Source organism: Anticarsia gemmatalis, chromosome 10 (assembly GCF_050436995.1).
Source record: "Anticarsia gemmatalis isolate Benzon Research Colony breed Stoneville strain chromosome 10, ilAntGemm2 primary, whole genome shotgun sequence".
NCBI classification, from domain to species: Eukaryota; Metazoa; Arthropoda; class Insecta; order Lepidoptera; family Erebidae; genus Anticarsia; species Anticarsia gemmatalis.
The window spans coordinates 10,369,170-10,391,621 of NC_134754.1; the positions used below are offsets into that span (position 1 = coordinate 10,369,170).

At 35.4% G+C, this 22,452-nt stretch overlaps 2 protein-coding genes across 8 annotated transcripts in view; one reads left to right on the plus strand and one right to left on the minus strand.

The window, feature by feature from the left end:
- The window catches only part of LOC142975928 (uncharacterized), a 114,294-nt gene that overhangs the window by 3,434 nt on the left and 88,408 nt on the right, over positions 1-22,452 (minus strand). For both annotated transcript variants that reach the window (XM_076119085.1, XM_076119086.1), the window contains one exon: positions 1,611-1,712. In XM_076119085.1, the coding sequence (XP_075975200.1) occupies positions 1,611-1,712 (102 nt within the window). The remainder of the gene's footprint in view (positions 1-1,610; positions 1,713-22,452) is intronic.
- LOC142975931 (uncharacterized) lies at positions 7,143-12,700 on the plus strand. 6 transcript variants are annotated; one of them, XR_012959635.1, is made up of 4 exons: positions 7,143-7,826; positions 7,937-8,139; positions 10,959-11,868; positions 12,178-12,700. XR_012959635.1 is itself a non-coding variant. In XM_076119089.1 (3 exons), exons 1-3 carry the CDS (start codon positions 7,742-7,744, stop codon positions 11,073-11,075), a joined length of 405 nt encoding a protein of 134 aa, XP_075975204.1. In that variant the 5' UTR covers positions 7,143-7,741; the 3' UTR covers positions 11,076-12,700. The 6 variants fall into 6 exon arrangements, 4 of the variants coding, with proteins under 4 accessions (XP_075975204.1, XP_075975208.1, XP_075975205.1 ...); XR_012959636.1 differs by having other exon boundaries at positions 10,959-11,276; positions 11,563-12,700; XM_076119089.1 differs by having other exon boundaries at positions 10,959-12,700.

Consider the following 22,452-nt stretch of genomic DNA (forward strand, 5'->3'; position numbering starts at 1 on the left):
AAGATTCTACAACCTGTTTACGATCTAGGTTATGCGTAGTACCGTCCTGCATTAACATAATTATTAGATTGACGATTAATACTGTATTCAGTTGTTGGATAAATATCTGGGGGCACGGAAGTGCCCCCGCAAGTCGAGCAAAAAAAAAGTGGCACGGCCGTAACATCCTTTTTTCGAAGCAATTCGGGCTATTTTTGACACCCCTATAATTTCGTTGTGGATAAAACAAGAAGCCTGGATTTTCAGCAAATAATCAGTCATTGTATAAACACGGTATATTTAAAATTTCAGTCAATTTGAACCAGTAGTTTAAGAATGACAACTTGTTAAAATTTTGAATTTTGTCACTCACTGATTCACTGACTCACTGACTCACCGATCATCAAAAGTCTAAGGTACTTCTAGCAGACTTAGAAGCTTAAAATTTAGAATACAAATAGGGTTTAGTGTTTTAATCATGGGAAAATTTCTATATTTTCTAATTTCGGTCCAGTTTTCTAAATACACCAACTGCAACAATAACTTTGTAATCCCATATAAATGTATAAGATTACAAGGTTACATTTGCAGTTAATGAAATCAAAATCAAAATCAAATCATTTATTCATTTGGGTCAAGTGCTGATGAATGAATGAATTATTATTACTGTAGAAAATAAAATAAATAGGTGTAAATAGGTACCTACTATATGAGGCATAACGGGAGGGGGTATAGGGTGGGTAAGGGTGTTTAGCCCATGAAACTGAACAACATTCCCATAGGAAAATATGTTGAATTATGAAAAAAAACGTCTTTCCATACAAATTGGACTTATGTTCGCTCTACAAAAAGAAGTGAGATGCCACCAAAAACATTCTGTAAAAACCTCAAGTCTCGCCGTAAAAAGTTGTGAGATCAATATAATACCAAGTCGATTAATCTATTTAGTCTCTACTTAAAGGACCTTCTGTCTTAAGTTATTACGTATGTTATTATCATGCCAATTAAAAAAAAAATACCTATAAAACAAATAGATCGACTTGGTCATCGCGAGAAAACACAAATTCGCCAATAACATTTCAGAAGCATTAACTAATCAAATCATGCGATGACCAGGTCGGTCTATTTGTTTTAGAGGTATTTTTTTTTTAAATTGGCATGATAATAACATACGTAATAACTTAAGACAGAAGGTCCTTTAAGTAGAGACTAAATAGATTAATCGACTTGGTATTATATTGATCTCACAACTTTTTACGGCGAGACTTGAGGTTTTTACAGAATGTTTTTGGTGGTTTATATTTGCCGGTTCTATGTCAATAGGTTTTAAGGAAATGAAATAAGTTGAAGAGTAGGTATCAGAAAAATAAATGATGGAAGTGTTTTACTTCGGGATTAGTTCAGTCAAATGAACAATATGGCTAGAAAAATACATAAAACAAAGAAAAGTATAACAATCGTTTTTGTATATTGTTGTAGGTTTAGAGTTTGCCTAAGGATAATAACTTTAAGTCAACATGTAATTTATGTTGTAAGGAAGAACTCGATATCAAATTATTTTTACCTGCCAAAGTATTGTAGTGCTACATTTTGGAAAAAGCGTAATGGAAGAAAGGAATGGGTATATTTACCTATAGTCATGTTGGTCCCTCTCCAGTTCAGCTACTCCGGAGTCAGCGGGTGAAGGTGCTGGCACCGGCTCCTTGTCACCCAGCCCTGAGTTTGACTTTGTGCTGTAAATAAAAATACGAATATTTTAATTTTAGGCTTCAATTTATTCGCAGAAAATATGGTACTATAGGTGGTTAACAAAAATATAGTATCACATATTTCGTCATTAAGCTGACATACAAATAAAAGTAATACATACAAGTCATAAGTAAAATAATTATTTATCAAAAACTAAAATTAACATATTTTCTATTTCGTTAGTTCATATGTTGGAGAGTCAGGACTTAGGGAGGAGAGACGTTTAATTAACGACACAATAACTTTTCAAATCAATGCTATAACAGACTTCTTAGGTTGCGTTCAATATAAATTCTCAATATTCTTCGTTATAAATATTTCATATTGATTTTATAACTGAAATATGTCCAGTAAGCATGTGTATTGAGTTTTCAATTATAGATTTACGTGTGTTGTATCTATTAAGAAAATAAATAAAATACAACCTTATTGCAGATTGTAAACTTTAAATATTATTTTTGTTAATAATAAAATAAGTCCTTCTATTAATCGTCTTTCCATTCCCCACCTTTCAAAAGATATAAAAGGTAGTATTAAAATAATGCAGTTAAATGTTTATCAAAAGTAAACAAACAAAACTATGTCAGGCTATTATACGCAGATGCTTTGACATAGTCATACACTCATACAAACATACAAACATACAGACAAAGAATCAGGGCACGGATGCGTTCCCATTTGCACGTTATCTGACTACAGTACATTACATATTCATGCAACGCAGTTCAAACAATTATGTCTTGTTTTGCAAATATGTTTATAATTATATACTTGTAGAAGTTGTTGTTAAGTTTTAGTTATTGTCTATTTGAAGAAGTGCGCTGAGTTGAATTTATATTTAGTCAAATGAAAGTTGGGAGAAGTGAAATTATACTTTTATTCGGTGTAGGTATGAGTTGCATCTTCTTTTGTTGAAAGTAAAATATTTTATTTGTTACAGTGTTCCTATTTAATGCGAATTTATTTTACTAATATGGTAGATTCAATCCTTTACTCAATTTGGGAATAGACCCTTGGGGGCAGTGGGATCATAGAAAACAGAAGACGTTATCGATGAGTTATGGGTAAAAATATGGGAAATAAGATTTCAGAATTTTTGCTCGGAAGTTAAACAGTTTTAATATGTTTAGAAAACATTAATATTAAGAAAAAATGTTTCCGCAGGGGCCTGGGTTTAAATGCGTAATCGTGATTATTATTTAAAGTTAAATAACTTAGAAAGTGTGTATTATCATTAGGGATATATCACCCATTAATTAACAAGAGAAAGTACTTTTAATGCCGGAGAAAACTAGTTTTCAATAGGCAAAATTAACAAATAGAAATCACATTTAGAACAAACTCTTTTATATATTGATATGATTGAATGAAGTAATATTGTAACGAAGATTGACGGCGTTACATTTGTTATGACCAGTGCTTTTTGACCGTGTTATGTAAGTAGCCTGAGGCCTGAGACTGGCTGTGAATGTCAATGTCTAAGATATTATTCTTGCTATTGTGATTGGGGATATTTTGGCTATGTTTTAAAGAGTGAAAGTCTTCTTCAAGCAAGTTGAGTGGTGCTTATGAGATGGCCAAGCCGAAAACAGTTATTTATTTAGTTTGAAATAAAAATAGAGGGTAATAATTCTAGGAAGCAGTGATAGCCGAGTGGTTTAAGTTGGCACCTCCCACGCAAGTGGTCGCAGGTTCGAATCCAAGGCAACACACCAATGACTTTTCGAAGTTATGTGTGTATTAAAAATAATTATCACTTGCTCTAACGGTGAAGGAAAACATAGTGAGGAAACCTTGCATGCCTAAAATTTGTTTAATACATTTATTGAGGGCATGCAAAGTCCCCAACCCGCACTTGGCCAGCGTTGTGGACTCAAGGCCTAACCCCCTCCCCCTCGTTTGGGAGGAGACCCTTGCCCTGCAGTGGGACAGATATGGGTTATTATAAAAAAATAATAATAATTCTAGTAATAAGTCTGTTTTTGCAGAGGGAATGGCAAACCAAAAATGACGAACTTAAAGGAATGCTTTTAAACTGCCATTTATTGAAGACCAAGCTTTAACTTTTTACAGAATCACCTGTCTCGTATTAAAAAAAAAACAAAAACAATATTCAATTAATGGCGGTTTTTCCATTCAAAATTGTTTATTGGATAATTAATCGCGATTACTGTGAACAAACTAGATTTATTTTTACGACAGCTGCACTCGCTATTACAAAAATATTTTTTCATGTTATTCCGACACCATAGACCTCGGCATATACCTCAACATTCACAAACCATAACAAGCTACCCACAGTTCATAGAACAAGTGCATTAATAGATACATGAAAGGCGCAACGCTCCGGCGCCCACGTCTTGCTCCGGCGAAGCGTTACTTCACGACGCTTGTTGCTTATGACGTTTGTTTGTCTGTAAGTCTGTACTGTCAATGTCATCTTGATAGATGAGGATTATGTAAGGAGTGATTTAGTTATTGTAGAGCAAGATTTTTGTGATAATATAAGGTATATATAAATGAATTTTGATTATATTCTTCGTTTATATTTGTTAAAGGTTTTGCGACTAATAATATAAGGCTTAATTGAATTTTATTAGAATTCTTTATTAGTATTTGTTAGGTTGTGGTGAGCCCCGACTCGCCATTTTAAAGGCATGTAATTAGTTGTTGGCGTATATTGTTCTACCGTATTGTACATGACAGTATTGATACGATAAGTAGCCCTATTTACTAGACTCGTTATTATCGAATAGCAAGCACGAAATTCAAATGAGGTACTTGAAAAATGTTTGCAGAGTAAGCTAGGGGTTCTGATAAGTTTTTTATAAAAAAATCTTAAATCTAGATAAAATTCTCAGTTGTCGATAGGCGATAAAGGTTTCTTGCAATATTTGACAAATAGCAACCAGGAGTCGAAAAATTGTATGCCGTCTAACGTTAAAGTGTTGCAAACAATAATTGCTTCACAAAAAGTATTCATTACATATAAGTACGGAGATTAGGAGATTAGCTTTTGTTGGAATTTTTACTCAACTGCCTTAAGAGGGTAATGTATTTTGAATGGCCGTTGCGTAGAACTTAAGTCATAGAAATATGTGCGCGATTTGCTAATGGTTTAAAATATATGATGCAAATTATATTATGTATGACTGAAAGATTCCAGTTTAACTTTTAAGCAGGTATTTTTCACGCCTTGAAGAGGAGAGAAGACGTGAAATGGACTTTAAACAGAAAAATATGCCATATTTCAATGAGGCTCCATCCTATCGTGCGTGCATTTTTACCTATAGCCGTCGCATTAGTGTTAGGTAAACTATTTCAAACTTTTCTTTAAGAAACTTCGTGTTAGATAATGGAAAGTTGTAAGGGCAGTGTGTGTATAGTTTCTTTTTTGTCTAACAAACCACTTTCCGCGTAGATTTCTGCTCCAAATCGTTATGATAATTTGTGTAATTGACAATAATTACTCGCGTTTAATTTTCTTACATAAATACGTAACTAAAAGGGGAACGGAAGGCGCGATTATAAGTGTCATTAATTATCTAGTTACGATTTAGCATTAATTAAAATATGGTAATATTTTTCTTTGAAAATTTTCGGCTCTTATTTTTTTGTACAAATAGGCAGCAGTTTCAATTTACAATAAATAAAGTAAGCCTAAAATTGTATATTTCCATTATCATAATATCACGAAATTTTGATACGTCTGTATCAAATTCCCTATTGGTCAAACTTCAAACGCTAAAATTTTTAAGAGATAGTCAACTCTTGTATGACCTTCATTTTTTGCATATAATAATAGTGTAATATAAATACTATGTAATAATTAATCAGATTAAATCAAATAATGGGAAAAATAATGTTAACCTCCTGTATTAGGTCCCGTAGCAAAAATATATGAATTTTATTTTCAAATCGTCGAGAATAAAATTCAGACTAACATTCCCAGCTTTATGCAGGAAGAAATATCGTACTGGGAAAGTCTATAAAATGTCGGAGTAGTAAAATAGGTTCAAGTAGAAAGTGAGTTGTGAGTGGAAAGCTACCGGATGACAGTTTATGGTCTATCACATAATATGGTAAAGCGAATCATGGGACATGGCGACATGGGGAGACAAACGACTTGAAAGTTGATGCAATTGTGGTGAACCTTAGAAAAGATACCATGTTTTATTGTCATCAGAAATATATCAAAGGGTCTATTGACAATTTGAAAGCTAGTATTAAGTATTTCTTGCAAGCTTGTAAAGTTTTTTCTAGTAAGCTTGTAAGTACCTCTATATGAATCCAATCTTTGATGTCTAGTAAGATTTCAAAAATACTATCAAGACTGAAAGCTTACTAGTCTGCGATTGTCACTAAGAAGAAACTTTTTGCCACTTTTTAAACCTATGAAACTTTATTACAATCAATTGATTTAGAATTTATAGATTACAAGAAGAAGCATGAAAATAATTTTGTTACAATATTTTTTGATATCGATTTGGACAAAAATAAAATATTACTAGGCTCTGGCCTACTTTTGTGCTTATGTTACTTAATTGCATATGTCGCAATATAAATAATAATAATAATGACTATTCAACTACCAATTTACTTAAAGTTTCAAATAAAAATCTAGTTTAAAAACTCAGTATTTTAGTACAGAACGCAATATTAATGATAGGATACAGCGTGTTCAATTTCACAGTACTGTAAAATGTTTCAACATCTAGTACACTAGTACAATCGGTTGATGAACTCTATTGTTAGCTAATCCTTTGTGTAGGATACCTAATTTTAAAATAATTGATGTTACTACGCGTTTTTCGTAATACATTCATACGTTTTTTTCACATGAGGTGACTTTGAAGTTTTGAGTTAATTACTATTATGTATCCTGTTTTTAGTGTTAGCCTATAGATTTCCTTACTTTTCCAAAGGAAAAGGATCCAACACCCTCCTATGCGTAATAGTTAGGACTAATTTTACGTTCGTTATATTTTAATACACAGCTATGAGTGAACATTGGATTGGCTGGCATGGCTAGTAAATGATCGGTAACTTTTTTTTTCAAGTAATCTATAGACGGGTGACTATTTAATAGTAATCGAACTGAACATTTCCGTACATTCTGCGTTAAAAGTCGTCACGGTTATAAAGTCAATGTTAAAAGTTTACCAGTGACTGAAAAAACTAGGTTTACAACTAACTTTTATAAATAAATAACGCAAGCTGTTTTTATAATATTATCCATAAAACTCACTGCAGGAAATCCTACAAAATCGATAAACAAAATTATACGCATACTGAGGAAATATTAAGAAAACTAGCGGACATAATTACAGAGGGTCTTTCCTTAAACAGTTTCCGTGCTACATGGAAACTGTTTTGGTTAGAAACACGCACATACATACATTATGTATTGTTAGAGGAAGAAAAAGAAATGCCATATGTATTAGAGGAAGTAAAAGAAATGTGACGTTGGTCACGTGACCGAGTCCATAAAAGGGCTGCGAGCTCATTCTGAGCTCTCTTTTCCATAGGATTCACTAGCTAAGGGGTACCTCTGCCCGTTTGAATGGTCACGCTGTATTTTTCTCATTATTAAATTTGTCTGTAATTGATTTTTGAAGTGATTCAGTTTGTATGTGTAAAGAGCTTGTTAATTTGCTAAAGATTGTGACTTATAGTAAAACTGTTCTATGTGTTTAGTATTTTCTTTTATTTGCTTCCACTTCTGGTTATCCTAAAATCAGAAGTGGGATACACCATACGCCTTCTATTCCGCTCTGACCATTGAATACGGCAGTTTGACATTTCTTTTGACATTTTCGGTTATGAGATTTTACAAAAGCGTATTTTATTGTTATAAATACGGATTATGTGAGTTATTGAGCTACATGTAAGTATCGTGTACCTCCGTGAGATCTGGTGAGTGTTCCAAACTTATTCTTGTGCACAACATCGCTATTGAAGCTAAATGTCCTAAACTTTCGCTTGCTTGGTTATAAAGAAAAATGTTGTAAATATGCCCAATAACGGTTGTGAAAGCAGGAGCCGCCCTGGAAGACCCGAGTTGCGTTGTCATTGGTGTGATTTACGCTCTAGAAATGGCGAGTTCTGTTTTAGAAGTTGCGATATGTGTTGCGGCTGTCATAATTCAATGGCAGACCATATGTTTCTTTAATTCACCTACTAATTCAACAAATTTAACATGTTCTAGATCGTTTGTCGATGTCTATGATGGTTGAGGAACAACAGCGTACGCTTTGCGAGCTGACGGCTGCCAATGTGTCACATGCAACTCCATCGCTGCAATCACCGCGGCTGCGGCAGCGCGCGTGCATGACGCAAGCACGGTTGGGTGTGGTGCGGTGCTTCTTCAAGTTCATGAAAACGGACTCAAGCGAGCGGTTGCCTATTTTAGTAAGCGAATTTAGGGAGCGGTGTCTTGATACCATTCGTGTGAGCTCGAGACTCTAGTAGCTGTTAAGATCTTGCAGCACTACAGACATTATTTAGGCTGTATTCTCTTCAAAGTGGTTACTGACTATAAAGCATTTAAGTTCACGCAACAGAAAAATAAATCTATTGCTACGTGTTGCCGGGTAGTGGATGTATTTACATGATTTTAATTTTTATCCTGGAGTACCGTAAGGGTAAAGGACATGAATGTCACGCGCAGACTATTTTAGTCGTAATCCAGTTAATGTTTAGTCTTCTTAGAATCTTCCACGATGAACATGGACTTTAGAGATTGTTAGAAATCATTTTTGATTCCCTTGCTTAAGATCATTTGTGCGGAAATACACAAATTATTGTCTTATTTGTTAAACGCATAGAAAGGTACCGAGTGCTCCACAACAAATAATACACTCTTGGTATAAACCTTATGTCTCTTAGACATACATAGTTCATGCAGATGTATTAGGTCCTCTACCTCAATCAAATGGTTATCGATATGTTCTGATTGTAATAGATGCTTTTTAGGGTTCTATACCCAAAGGGTAAAACGGGACCCTATTGTAAAGCCTGCGCTGTCTGTCTCCAGGCAGTATCTCGTAATTAGATCAGTAGTATTTGTGTGAAAGAGTAACAAACATGCATACATACGTTCATACGTACATGCATACATACACGAATTCTCACAAACTTTCGCGTTTATAATATTAGTAGGATGGTGGTACGGAACCCTTCTTGCGCGATTCTGACTTGTATAATAATATAGCCGGTTCTTAAAAAATATTATTCGCTGTGTCCTGTGCTTGGTTAAGGCACTAGTGAGTTAAAGCGACTCTTTACAAATGCTGTTTCTTTATTCGGTACACCAGAATTAATAGTAACAGACTGTGGTAGAATGTTTCAGAGTTCAGTGATTTCGAAATTTGTATCAGAGTTAGGTAACGATTCATATGTCATTATACCGGAGATGCATCATTTAAACAGGCAGGTACAACTTTGTCGTTGAACGTTACTGAACGTGATCGTAAATATTGTAATTATCGTCGAGATGAGTGGGCAGACATGTTGATCCTTAGCTACTGCGACGAAAGTAAAGAACCCTACAGCAATATCACATGATGCGACGGGCTCCATACCCGGCCTGTCGTGGGACGAGGGGCGGACGAGCCTCCTGTGCGATGGAGATCAACTCGGTTCGTCATGAGGTTTTGTTGACAAAAGACTTGAGCTAGCTGTCCACGGTCAATGATGAACGTTGACTATGGATTGAGTTATTAGTGTTTAAAAAATAGGGTAGTATGTGTCATCATTGGCCTGTGTTCATCTATTGCAGATGATTCAGGTGGCGTCAGATAGAGGAATGAATTAGTAATGAGGGAACATCTTCGTTCGTGACTTAAAAATGTCGTGGTGTCCGTTTATGTGCTAACTTGTTGAGCCAGGTGCTGTCGTGAGTAGTGACGCCGTCAGCTAGTGTCCTTTTCCATGCATTATGTTCCTCAGCTTGGCTCTCCCAGGTCAAGTGATCAATGCCAAATGATGCCATGTCGCGCTTGGCGCTGTCCTTATAACGTAATATGGGTAATATGACGGCTGACAGGTCTTTTAGCGTCAGCTATTTCACCGAGCGATATTTTTCTAGGCAAACGAGAAACGTCCATCCGATGCACGTGTCCTAGCCAACGAAGGTGTCTTTGTTTTAGTAAAGCCATGACACTAGGTAGCTTAGCGATAGCAAGTACCTTGCCGTTTGTAACCTTATCCTCCCATTTAATGCCCAAGATTTTGCGAAGACAGCGCATGTGAAAGTTATTGAGCTTTCGTTCCTGCTTAGCATATGATGTCCACGTCTCAGCTCCGTACAAGAGTATGCCTAAGACGCAAGCTTGGTAAACAAGCATTTTTGTGCGATTTGTCAGATGTTTGTTGCTCGTAGAAGCCTTGCCTATAGGGATGTTAATCTCATCATCGAGAGGGACATTGCCTGATACTACGGAACCTAGGTAACAGAATGTATCTACAACCTCTAGAGGCGTGCCGTTTTAATAGATGGTAGGTTTTGTGGTAACGCCTTGTGCCATCACGACAGTCTTTTTTTTGCGTTGATAGACATAGAGAAAATTTGGCATGTTTTTGAAAATTTGTCCACAATGTTCTGTAGTTCTTCTGGTGTGGAAGAGACAAACGCTGCATCATCAGCAAATAAGAGAGTGTCAACAACTGTATGTGTATAGTAGCAGTTTTAACTGTCTCTGTGGCGCAGTGGCTATGGTCGCCACGCCGCTATCATTGTGACGAGAGATTGTGAGTTCAATCCCCACGCAGAACAATTATTTGTGCTATGCACGATTAGTGGTTTTGAGTCCAGTTATACTTTGTGACCGTTGTTTGAATGTTTGCAAAAGTCCCCGTGACACAAGAGTAATTCTTAATGCGGGAGTTGTCTTTTAAAAAGAACTCAGTAGGATAACTAGTCCATCGCGTTCATATCCATCACGGACGGACGCGGACCAGCTCGCGCACGAAACTCCATCGGAAGGGTCTTGTCCGTGGTAGCGCAGATCGTCTGTGGCTGTGCGCCGGTATTCGTCGCGAGGCAGTAACTTCAAAGGTGTGGTGCGACGGGATCCGAGTGTGTCTCATATTATGATAAGATTTTCCGAATCCTTCTCCATGATCCCACTGGAAGGATCACAGAACAGGGAATGTTATCTACTGTGATCAAACAAGGTTTCGTTTTACTTTTGTTGGAACGCATAATAATTTAGTAATTGTTATTACAGCCGCAGTTGCTGCGACGATATGTACTTTCATTTTGGAATGAAGATTTACATAGACCAACGCGTACCGTTGAAAGAGCCCTGTCTGTGTGCGTTGCCGTCTGTGGTCGTCGGCTGTGAGTGATCCAGAGAACCACGTACCGTGGCAGTCCAGCGTAAGAAAGATGGGTGTCCGTGTGGCGGCTGTCCTTGCGGCACCGTGTGGGCCGTGCGCCCCCTGCGGTCCTTCTGGACCGTGCTGCCTGTGTGGCTCAGGCGGTCAGTGCAAACCGAGGTGGAGTGGCTAATTGCGGTTATGCTTTGTCTTCGTTCGGAAGTTGTGTGAGTGTCGTCACTGTACACGATGTTAGCCTGATTGAGCGACTGATCGACGCTATACTTTTTGGTCAACACCACAGATGATAAAAGTCATGTTTTTCTCAATGCCATTTTCCTGCTTGTGTATTATTTTCTGGTAACGGAGGTAATGTAAGGTATGGTAAGGTATGAGGTATTCTGGTAATGATGGTAAATAATTATGGCTACAGCTTAGTTTGATACCTACTGTGCTACGAGTAGGATTCCATCATCTATAGAATGACTGCGCCAAGGTTTGTTTAATCTACAGATCGTTTACCGACCGGTGAGCGCAACTGTGGATGGCCGATGCGGCGTTCTAGATGACCTGATGAGAAGTGCTTTCCTCGCATTGGTGGTTGCGAGTGGCTGGCCGAAGCGGTTTCCCGGATGACATGTTGGCGTTTGGCTGCTGTCTACGTCTGCTGTTGTTGTGTGAAGCGAACGTGCCTCTGTCTATATCTTCCCTCGGTGTGATGACCTGAGGTGGTAACCAGTAGTTGGTGTTGGTGAGAAATATGCGAGTGGCCTCTATTTCTCACACCGGAGATAGCGAACGCAGGGCTTCCTCTCTGTGGTTTGTTTTGACTTTATAGACTTTATTGTGAGTGACTTTATTGACTTTATTATGTATGACTTTATGACTTTGTATATGACTTTGTATATGACTTTGTGTTTGGCTTTGTGTTTGGCTTTGTGTGGCTTTGTGTGGCTTTGTGTGTGGCTTTGTGTTTGACTTTGTGTACGGCTTTGTGTACGGCTTTGTGTACGGCTTTGTGTACGACTTTGTGTACGACTTTGTGTACGACTTTATTGTGTATAACTATATGTCTAAAACAAAATAGATTTTGTCTTCATTGTTTTACAACTGGTGTTATGTTCTCAGATGATGTCAAGGTGACCTGAAATCAACGTCTGGGCTAGCTGCCACGTACGAGAGATTGACTAGGCCTATGCCTAGCACCTCCGTAGCTGCGGAGCCCCTGCGGAGCCCCTGCAGAGCCCCTGCGGAGCCCCTGCGGTGCCCCTGCGGAGCCCCTGCGGTGCCCCTGCGGTGCCCCTGCGGTGCCCCTGCGGAATCTAAGAGGAGTCCGAGAACGTCCTCCTGTCAGGAGAGGCCGTGTTAGAGGAAGAAAAAGAAATGCCATATGTATTAGAGGAAGTAAAAGAAATGTGACGTTGGTCACGTGACCGAGTCCATAAAAGGGCTGCGAGCTCATTCTGAGCTCTCTTTTCCATAGGATTCACTAGCTAAGGGGTACCTCTGCCCGTTTGAATGGTCACGCTGTATTTTTCTCATTATTAAATTTGTCTGTAATTGATTTTTGAAGTGATTCAGTTTGTATGTGTAAAGAGCTTGTTAATTTGCTAAAGATTGTGACTTATAGTAAAACTGTTCTATGTGTTTAGTATTTTCTTTTATTTGCTTCCACTTCTGGTTATCCTAAAAGTATATATAGCTGTATGTAAACGAGATAGGCGCACGCGCACCGAACCGTGGTTCCTCAATCTGCAATCCCCATTGTTGAAGGTTGTATCTGCTTGTTTAGGATTATGAAATATTGAAACGGTAGTGTTTTGTTTATGTCCGTAAGGATTGAGGAGCCACAACAGATTTTTAAAATCTGATTTTACCATTATTCAGCAGCAAGGAAGCTGATTTTGCAGCACGAATTCTAGATTTAGCAGCAAGATATATAACTAGATAAATTAATGCAAAAGTGGCTCCTCAATCTAAACGTTTAAATTGAGGAGCCACCTATAACTCGGTAAATAATAGATGAATATTTTTGAAAATTTTGTATCATTTAGCAGCAATTTTGCATATTACCGTCTACAAATTTCGCTTCTGTGGCGCTAAAATGTAAGAAAATACAATACTTTTAGTATGGCTCCTCCATCTAAATTTAACAGGTGAATTTCTACTGGATATGAGCGATCAATTATTATATTCGACATAATGATCATTTAGTAGGTGTTGTGTTTGTTTTTGCAGTATAGGAATAAAATAGTAAAACAGAGTAAATTTTGTAGATGAACGCATTTTCTTTGGCTCCTCAATCCTGACGTTCTAATTATATATGTTTGACTGTACCCACCTGAGATGACAACGGAATCTAAAGCCAGAGATACTAGCATTTAGTAGAAATGTCTGCTAAATATATCTGCACAGTTCAGCAATGTATTTAATTTAGATTCTGAAAAAACAATACTTAACTATTTTCTTGTAACTTCAGCGTGTAGGGTGACCATATACTCGTAAATGAAACCAAGATAAGTAATTTGTTAAATTTATATTTTCATAACTGGTTATATCTATTGTACCTACGATTTAATTATTTAGCAATCAATGTGGCTATAAGTTATAGAATGAATGAATATTGGTTGATCAGTGCTTATACGAATTTTAGAATCGTAATCATCGTAACAGAATATCTCATCTTTCGGTGTAAGATAGTGACATTTATAGTGGCCTGTGCCAGTTTCGATAATTGGTGGAATAAATTCTACAGCACCTATTAATTTATTATATGATTTTTGCGAAAACATTATAAATTCTGGTATTTTTCTTACTCGGAACTTTAACAGAACTCTGAATGAAATGAATGAATCTGATGCTGAACATTGTGATACAAGAGTCAGAACAGTAAGTGTGAATATCGAGGAAGAGCCTAGGTATCCTTTGAGGAATAGGCTTCGTAGCGTACAAAGTGGACTATATTTCTACAACAGTACATGCAAGTTAGAGGAAGAACCACGTTCGTACAAAGAAGTCCTTCGAAGACCTGATAGCCATGAGTGGATAGCAGCGATGAAGCGGGAGTTGGAGTCAATGAAGGAACACGATGTTCGGAAGGTGATTGAGAAACCCCCTGGAGCCAAAGAGAAGACGTCGGTTGTGGCGATTCCAATATTTCTGCTATACTTGAATCTGACAGTATTTTATCACCGAGCAAATTGGAAGCTAATGGAGCCGACGGTGGCGTAGGACTCATTTTTGCATGGATTTGAGCCAGATCTTAGTGTTCATCTGTTGATGCTAGCGAAAATGGACCCGAAAAAAATAACAAAAAACAACGTAAAATAACAGAAATGGTAATTACTTACATTTTAAATTAAATATTCCCGATGTAAAATAACTTAAGTGGCAGTTACTTAAAACAGTAGTATATGTTCTCCTACGTAAAAACACTTATGTAACACTTAAGACTTTTTGATTCAAAACATTCCCAAGTAAAATAACGTCACTACCAAAAGCGACTAATTACGTCGGAATTGAATAAAGCTTGTTTAGATTACCAAAAAAGTAATTTAAGTTGATAATGTGATTAAAAATAAACTTTTTACTGACTAATAATTAAAGTTAAAGAAGGTACAATAAAATAAAACGTCAAATTCAACTTACCTACTTTACCTTTATCTTTTACATTTTTCATTTTCTTTTTTGCGCGAGCGCAACAAGCCCGCATGTGGGAGTTACGGGGGAGGCGCGCGGGGGTGTTGTTGACTTGCCAATGTAAAATGTCTTAACTCTCACTAGTGACATTTTACATTGGAAGTGTTGTAGTTCTGGGGTTTGTCGAGTGTTGATTTAGGGTAGAATTAAAGCATTTTTACTAATTTTTCTTTGATCAATCGAAAGTATATGACAACCGGAAGGTCACGGAAACAAAAAAGGCAAATCCCGTAAGTACCACTTGAGGGAATGTACGTAGGGACCGTCGATATTAATATCCCCACAATTCAACTATGATGACACAAACGTGATGATTAACTTTATATTTATAGGAAATCCAAGTTAAGTATTTATTTTCTACGTGAATATACAAACGAGAATACTTCACTGCTAATGAACACTTTGTTAAATAAATATTATTGTCGGTTGGTAAGAGAAATAATAATTTGTAGATACCCTCAAACTGTGGTCACCCTACACGCTGAATTTACAAGAAAATAGTTAAGTATTGTTTTTTCAGAATCTAAATTAAATACATTGCTGAACTGTGCAGATATATTTAGCAGACATTTCTGCTAAATGCTAGTATCTCTGGCTTTAGATTCCGTTGTCATCTCAGGTGGGTACAGTCAAACATATATAATTAGAACGTCAGGATTGAGGAGCCAAAGAAAATGCGTTCATCTACAAAATTTACTCTGTTTTACTATTTTATTCCTATACTGCAAAAACAAACACAACACCTACTAAATGATCATTATGTCGAATATAATAATTGATCGCTCATATCCAGTAGAAATTCACCTGTTAAATTTAGATGGAGGAGCCATACTAAAAGTATTGTATTTTCTTACATTTTAGCGCCACAGAAGCGAAATTTGTAGACGGTAATATGCAAAATTGCTGCTAAATGATACAAAATTTTCAAAAATATTCATCTATTATTTACCGAGTTATAGGTGGCTCCTCAATTTAAACGTTTAGATTGAGGAGCCACTTTTGCATTAATATATCTAGTTATATATCTTGCTGCTAAATCTAGAATTCGTGCTGCAAAATCAGCTTCCTTGCTGCTGAATAATGGTAAAATCAGATTTTAAAAATCTGATGTGGCTCCTCAATCCTTACGGACATGTTTTGTTTTAGGGCAGATTGTATGAAAGTATTGTGTTGAATCACTTTTCACTTAAAGGTAAGGTTAAACAATCCAGTTTCATTTGTCTTAATCAGAAAATTATTGGATAAGTTTCAAAAGGACGATCGCGGGCAGCTAGAGGAACTCGACTCTTCATAGATTTATCTCGACTATTACTTGTACATCATTGAAAGAGGTATAAAATCTTTTTTTGTCGACCCTTAATGATACGAGACACAATAAATTTCAGAAATGTAACAATTTGGTCAAACATAAAAAAAATGTTAGTTGCAGAAACATTCCTATCATAATCTTCTGTCACTTAAAATACCGATTCAACGATTTCTTGTTAGACCATAATACCATAGCAATTTAACACCATAAAGTACTACCAACTAAGCCTTGAAACGACATCGAAGGCAACATAAAATGCAGAAAAATGTTCTCAATCTAGGTCAATGTTAAAATGATGAGTTGGTGATGTAAAATGACTATCAGTTCACTGGTTAAAGAGGTCACAATGAAAACTTCTTACCCCGGTTTCTGAGGTACATTTAATGGTAGTTTATCTATTCAATAGCGTCAGAACTCATACAAAACTCAAAAAAACGCTATTGAATAGATAAACTACCGCTAAATGTACTTAGAAACCGAGGGTTAGTGATATAAAGCCAAGTTTTCATACAATTGTGTCTTTATAATAGCTAGTCATTCAGAGCAATTACTTGACGCAGTTTTCCTTAAGATCTCGATTTAATCGTGTTGTAGGTGTAATAACGGCTTTCATAGAAAATTGTTTACTGCTTGCTGGTTGTTGTGTTTTCTTTAAATGTATTTTTTTCTGTGGTAAATATCTAAGTTGCTGTCAGTTTTTATTTGACAAATTTAATCAATGGACGGGGTTCTAACTCGCGGCCTCATGATTGTGAACCATTTTGTTACCTATTAGAGTTAATTTGAGTTCCAAGCAATACTTCTAAGATTGCATTTTTAATATTACGAAAATCACTATCGACTACCGACAACTAGCTAGATATAAAAAATAATATGAAAACTTGATCAGCCCCTAGCGGATACCGTAGGAACTAAATTTCATTACATTATAAATTTCAAACTACCTACCAACTGCAGCAAAGTTAAAATAATAGTCGCACAGAGTGTCAAGTGAAACAAACGCATCTGCGAAACGATCTCGGCATCTCGTAATGATCGAAAGCGAAGTAATTATCAACATTATACGTACTTATCTTACTGTAACGTTACGTTAATGTTTATCGCTTGATCTTGGTTTAGTTACCAAACTCTTGGGGTAAAAGTATACTGTGTTACGTGAAGGATGAGTTTCGTAAAGCTTTGGTTTATGTTGCTAAGGAAACTTAACTGAGTTTGAGTGTTAGTCAAGGGTATTTGTCAGGATAACTTGATTAGAACTGATGTCTATTGTTTACACGCTACACTTTTTGCAAAATAATAAAGTATCTACATAAATGATTGCCCATCCCTTTAGATATGGCGTTAGGAAAATTCAAATAGCAAATTCTGTTTATTTCATTAACCACTCACAAAAAAATATACACAGATACACGTATTTTTTTCCGATACAAGTCATTCTTTTGTTTATCTACGTATATTATTGTAAAAGCGTAGTTAAAACAGAGTAAAAGAAATATTTTGATATTCTTACACGTGATATTAAGCTAGACTTAGTGCATAAGAAAATCCTTAAGCTTCTTTTATAAAATAGGGTCATTTCCTCATTTGGTCAGTATGTACAAAATTATGGTCATTTACTAAGCAGTTATATGGTACTTTAGATATACCCCATAACTTTAGCCTAAACATCATCATCAAAAACAATTTCAAGGCGACCACGGTAAGGTCTATGTAGCTATTAGGGTTATTACAATTTGAAATAAATGAATGGACGATTATCATAATACACCTGAATGTAAATTACATTTAAGTGCCTAATTAGGTAATTACTGCGTTTCCTAGGACTATTGTTTGGTCTCACGGAAAGGAACTAGTTGTTGGCCAATGACTTCATAAAATTTTAGAAATTTGTAACCAACAGAAGTTTTTATGTCTTTTGAAACAAGTACCTACTCAAATACTACCAATTACATACTAATTCGGTGGTTTAATGTTTCTTCATTATATCTTCCTTTATAGAATAATAATAAATAAAGCACACTACAATTAAAATCCCATTAAATGTTTTCGATTTAGATTCGCTAATCTTCATTTCATTTCGAGATTGCTGGAGGTTTTACATGACTCGATGAATAAATTTCTGGTAAACTATTGATCCTCAAAATTATATAATTAATGTAAAATTCAACAAGCTTATATATATAATATTATACTAATTCTTAGAAATTTGGAGATTAATTATATAATAGCTAGCTGGAGTTACTCATTGGCCCTATCTTCCGACCTGATGGTAAATTCGCGTAATGTGTTTTTGACAGTCACAAGACACCTTTATTAATGATTGATTTGACTTCAATTCAAATAAGGTAATTTTAGAAAGAAACAGATGGCTACTAAAATTATGAAATGCGATCGAATCTGTTGCAGTAAACCACACATCGTAAGTTATTACTGAACATTTAAAACTGAGGGTAGTGGATCGTAAACGTTGAAGCATAAAACAGTTTTGTTTATATCTGACGTGTTGCGTTTATGTGATACATTGCCTGTTAACACGAGAATATGATTTTAAGGACTACTTTTTTACTACTGTCCAAGGATAACTTTTAAACTCTCGCGTTGCATGTTTAATGTATAATAGAATACGGGAATTATTGCGAACACGCACGAGGAAGGGGTTAGGCCCTAAGTCCACCACGCTGGCCAAGTGCGGGTTGGGTAACTTGCATGCCCTCAAGAAATGTATTCTATTGCTTACGATGTATAAAGAATGACATATATTAAGTTTTTAAATACCTCGATTTGTTCTACCTCGTGGGCATTAATGGCAGTTATAAGATTTCTGTAGTGAGGACCGAAAAATAGACGGATAGATTGTATGAAAGAGAACATGGATATGAAATGGAATAACAATGCAAAAACAATCAAAAAGTCTTTAGGACATGAAGTTATATCTATAAACACTTTATTGAATAATTTATCATCAGTAGTAATGAATCAAATCATTAGATAATATTGCTAAATAATTTCACAAATTGAACAAAATCTTGAATGGTATTTTAACTGGTTCTCATTACAATAATATTAACGCCTTTGTTATAGTTTTGTTATCAGTCTATGAGTGTAAAGGAAATGTATTGTCAATGTTGATTGTTGTAAAGGAAACAACAATGATTGCAAAGATAAACAATTGTTTTGTTATCAAATATAATGAGTAATGAATTCTTTCGCTGTTCATCATTACAGTTTATTGACCACCGATAAATATGAAGCATTTGAAGTCCATTTTATAATTTCTCTTATTTGGTACATGCGTATGTGTGTGCCGTGTGGTTTATAAGTATTTCGATAATAAGTATATTATCACATTACTATTTCCTTCTTCGACTAAATCTTAGAAAAATGAGATAACTATTAAATAAAATATAAATATAAATAAATATCATTGGACAACTCACACACGGTCATTTGATTCCAAACTAAGCAGAGCTTGTACTATGGTAACCAAATAACTGATAAACATACTTAAATACTTCTAAATACATACTTATATGGATAAATTGACATCCAGGCTCAGAACAAATACTCGTTGCTCATCACACAAAGATTTGTCCCGGGTGGGATTCGAACCCACCACACGCGGCGCTACGGTTGTTGCAGCGAGGTGACCGCTTAAACCACTGCGCCAAACGTACCAAAATTAAACATCGATATACCCAAATAGCATCTCCCTTTTGTAAATTTAGGAAGCATTTTATTAATATGCTAATAGATTTTGCTCCTTGTAAATGTGATGTAATAATGCAAATAACGTAAGTAATTATCGCTTACATAAGCTTTCGCAAAACCATATACCTTGAGTTCAAAGTCAAAGGAACTTTGACATTTAGAACTGAATAAAAAAGAAAATTATCACGGCTTGAAGAAATGGAGAGGTGAATTATCACTTGTCTAAAGAAAAACATCTAGAGGAAATATGCTTGAGCGCCCTTCATAATGCTCTTGAAATTTTATAGAGTACGTGTTTAAACCCGTGATTACACTTTGACCTGACATGACCCTATCTAACTTATTTTTTCTGGTATATAATTATCTAATTCCTATGTTACTTTTCACTTAACACAACAACTTTACATTGGGCTTTTCTGTAGTTATGGATTTGAATTATTTTGCTCGGGAGTTAGAAAAAGTTGTGTTTCGTTCAACTCCTACTCTATCTAACGCCAGTTTTATTGTGTTTGTAGATGTTTTACTATACAAAGGACAATAAGTCCCATGAAAACTGTTTAGTAAATAATAGTTTTAATTTCTAGGGGTAATTGAAACTAAAAGTCTAGGCAAGAGAGAGCTCTTTGCATACAACTTAAATGTAAAAAAAGGAAACTAGTGTATTAATATTAATAAGTAACTACATGTTTCAAACAAATGCAGGCAAAATCTTCACAACGGTGTCCAACTGGCCAGTAGTGGCCAGTATTGAGTCAGTTCAAAGACGGTTGAAAACAGATTATGTGTTAAACTATTCTGAGTGAACAATAGTCCATTCACGACAAGTGTAACCTAGTTCTCTCGATCAACGCGGGAAGGGAAGTGGCTATTGAATCAATACATACCATTATACATAAGTCGAGAGTGTGTTTATAGATTTACAAAATATATTTTATTGAAGTTGGATTATATTTAAAATCGTTAAAGATATGGAAAATATTTTCGGAACACGTCATTCGATATATTTTTTTAAGATTCTTAAAAACATTATTCAAAAATACTCATTACTGCCCCATTTTTAGAGTAGAATCTCCGCTTAGAATGAAGCAGAAATAAATCTCGAATCTACTACGAGAATAATTTGTTGCTTTATACAAAGTTAGGATGTCATATTTTAGCCTTGTCGTAGAATTAAATGCATAAGATGAACTATCACTCCACATTAGTCTTTAGCTAAGTTGATTGACATAGTAACAGTTAAAAGCGCGGGCGGATGCTCCTTAATTAATGAAAGACAGGGGCGTTTACAGTCCCCTCTTAGTTCCCATAAACATAATTAATCCATCGCGTGTTAGTCGTATTATAAATATACCCCCATTAGTTGACCCTTTTAGTAAGTTACATATGGGTGTGATCACCATCAAATTCATACGACGCGACGGTCGAATCGTTAAAGACAAGGGAACAAAGACACTGTTAGTTTAAGAAATAATGTTTTTGCTTTTCAATAAGGTTATTTAATTCTAGTGTAAATATGATTTAAAATACAAATTTGGTAGAATTTATTTTATTGCTACATTGCTGTTTCGCTGCCGAGCAAGGGTTTCCTTGCTGAATAATGAGAAAGAGGTTAGGCCACGAGTCCTTTAGGTAAACATTGTAATCGAAAAGAAAATTATTTATTTTTAATAATGTGTTATTCGACTTCATAATCGTTTAGCTGGATTCGAGAGTGAACGAGTAGTACATTTTTTTCTTAAATCAGGCATATATTATTACTGTGTGCATGTAATGTTTATACTGCAAAAGTATCAGTTAATACTATCGAGGTTAGTAAGAGGATGGACCTAATTAGCAAACTAAGAATTATGAATACAATAGGCTTGCATCCGGAAAGGATTTCTTAGAACACACTACAAACATACACAAGTTAGTTGTTTATTGCAAGACAATTAAAAAACGTCATTGCTTTGTTTATAAAACATATATGGAATTTACCTATTACAAGTTATTCTGTATAAGAAATCTGCATCTAAGGTAATAAAGATCATTGGCGATGCTAATTAAATTAAAAGTAAGAACTCAAAATTTTAAAATGCCTAACGTTTCGGCGCAGGTTTTACTCGCCGTGGTCGCAGGCTGACTGAAATCTTTTAATAACTTTTCCCCCTTTTCCCCCTTTCTCATTCTACCAAAATCTGTTTAATTTGTTATGCACCTTCAAGTGAGTTGTCTAAACATATTTATTTATTCAATTAATCTCTAAATAGGTCATATTTAAGTGACAAAGCGTGTGTATTCCCATGACTTGGGCTATTACGACCAATTTTGTTTGACAAAGACCCATAGTTAAGCTAAGAATAACTCACTGTCTCAACTAATTAATGCCATTCATTCGTTTAAGAGTACAATTTTGATATTACTATAGAACTGAAGATTGCCTCAACGGACAACATACTTAATATTATAAACATGAAAGTCTGTCTTTTGCGCTTTCATGGATAAACAGCTGAAACGATTGTGATGAGACTTATTCAAAAATCAATCTACCGGGATAGGTAATGCACGTAAGCGGACAGGATGGGTCAGCTATTCTTCTATCTTCCTAGCGGAATAAGAACTTACTGACTAGCTTATTGATGAACAAATAATCATAATTAATAAAACACTATCTAAAGTGTTCACTAACTTCAACAGGTAAGAATAAT